This window comes from Myzus persicae, unplaced genomic scaffold (assembly GCF_001856785.1).
Source record: "Myzus persicae strain clone G006 unplaced genomic scaffold, MPER_G0061.0, whole genome shotgun sequence".
NCBI lineage: Eukaryota > Metazoa > Arthropoda > Insecta > Hemiptera > Aphididae > Myzus > Myzus persicae.
Window position 1 is genome coordinate 1 of NW_019102572.1, and position 2418 is coordinate 2418.

General features: G+C 30.6%; 1 protein-coding gene across 1 annotated transcript; it reads right to left on the bottom strand.

Annotated features, from left to right (window-relative positions):
* Positions 1-12: 12 nt before the first annotated feature.
* On the bottom strand, positions 13-2368 carry LOC111032594 (the record flags this gene model as incomplete). Its single annotated transcript, XM_022312976.1, has 2 exons — positions 1783-2368; positions 13-1036 (listed from the first exon to the last, which is right to left on the bottom strand). Coding segments are annotated over exons 1-2 (1255 nt in total), but the record flags the coding sequence as incomplete, so codon positions are not given.
* Between the last annotated feature and the right edge of the window lie 50 nt (positions 2369-2418).

The following is a 2418-nucleotide window of genomic DNA, read 5'->3' on the forward strand; positions in this document are numbered from 1 at the left end:
GTAAAAGTTGACTATCGCGTAAATATTTATAAGCCCCGGGTGATCTAATATTAAATAATAGACAAAGCATTAGCCAATTTTCACTATATCTCCGACTCTTGGTATTTTTAGTTTTGCTGGCTGCAAAACATTCTTTAATTAATGTTTTTTGTGACTCATTAATACCACTCATATTATTTAATTGTTCTTCAATCTTTTTGTCACAAAATGTTGCCATATTTTTTTTAACTTTACTTAGTTCTGAATTAAGTTCATTGATTTTTTCTTTAGCACGTACAACTTTCTTCTTAAGACATTTCTTTTCATTTTGTATTTTATTAAATAGTTTTCGTTTGGAAGGTGATAAGAGTAAGTGCTCTTGAGCACCAGCATTTTTTCTTATCTCACGCATTGTCAATACATTTACAAGTCGTCGACATCTGACACAACATGTTGCTTTTTCCTTCATAACAAGACAACAATTAATATGCTGTAACCTTCCAACAGAATTAGCAACACATGTTGTAGTAGTTACTCTTGAAAACCGATTTACTAGTGGTCCTCCATGACAAACATACATTTTTTCAAATTGTTTTAAATTATTAGCAAAATCTTCTAGATTTTTAGCTGGGATAATATTGAGTTGTTCTGCTTCAATTTTTTTACCCAGTACTCCAAAAGTAATATCACCATTGGTTGAGACAGTAACAGACTTCTCAATGATAGGTATTGTATCAGTGTGGCAGAAAGATACAAAACTATAAATTGAAACTGTACTATTCAACTTTTGTATAGTGGCATCAGTCCAAGAACAGTATAACTTTAATGTTCCCTCGGAAGCTGAACATTTTATTAAATTATATAAATTTGTATTAATGACAGGGTCGTCAATTCTGTTAATATTACCAATATCATCATCTTTACTTTTCTTATTATGTATTACATTTTGTCGCTCAGTTGGTGGTTTCCGTTTTTTAATGTTTTTGGTGAGGTATGCAGGTCCAGGGAAAATTGATGAAACAGCATTTTGTTGTAGTTTAGGAATCTTGTATGGAACCTAAAAATAAAACCAATAGTATGTTGTTCAAATAATTAGTTACTTAATTTAATTTTTATTAGGTAGGTACCTATTATTGTTTTTTCATTTATTTTTATTAATTGTAAAATTGATGATGTTAGTACATTTTGAATAATGTAGATATAAACCACGGTAACCGTGATATAAACAATTATTTTGCAATAACAAATACACCTAGAAATACACTTAGCCACAATACCTATTCATAGAGCAAATTTCAATATGTATTAAACTTGAAATATAGGTAGGTAGGTACCTAATTATTACCAACAATTAAAACAATATTATTTATTCAAATGGTTTTACCTAATTTCTTGTCTGAGATTGTTTTTCCTAATTGTATCAATAATAAATTACTGATTGCTATTTAAACTTCAGTATAAAATGAGAATGTTCACCTTTGTATAGGTATTATTAATATCATATAAAAGTTGTATTATAATTTAAATTGTATCCATTGATATAATTATCATATTTCTAATTGAATTAAGTAGGATACTTATACATGTAAGCATCAATGTCCTTCATAAAATAAAAACAACTGTACCTATTTTCTCCATTGACTTTTTTACTTGACAATGTATAATATGATTTATATAATTGAAAGCATAAAACTATTTTAGATAAGACCTACCTATACACTTAATTTACTGATTTAAACTAAAATATATCTACCTACTACCTATGCATATTCCTAAATATTAGAAATATAGTAAATTACTTACCTTGACAAGTAATGTTGATTCAGTACCTGATTCCCAATATCTAATAATTTCTTCTGGAGCAAAATGTTTTTCACACACATATGACCTGTCATTAACAGTATAATTTAATCTTGGTATAGCATTTGACCATTTTTTTCTTAACTCTGGATCACGAGGTGCAGCAAATCTTGACACCTTTTCTGGATTACTTTTATACCCCGACGTGCACCCAACTACACAGCACCGGCCCATGCCTTATAAGTTATAACTATTCAGTATTTTTTATTTAAAACAGTTAGTTTGTAACAATACCTACTTTTATATAGTTTTACACTATTAAATTTTGGATTACGTCTTTCACAGTTTCACAGAAAAATAGTAAATCGCGAACAAAACGTTTTTTAATTTTGGATATACGCACGCTAACGAACAATGTAAATACGGATTACTGAATATTGATGGTACCACGACTACTAGCGCTGTTAACTCGCAGTCACGCCACGGGGCCGTGGCTCGCAATGAATAAGCATACGCCGATTCCTAACCTGAGTAGATAACCGTGGTCCACACTAAAGCATGTGTGCTCATGGTGTGCGTTATACAGTGTGGACGGTATGTCGAGCACACACAAGCGTTTTCGACATACGGCGAACGCGA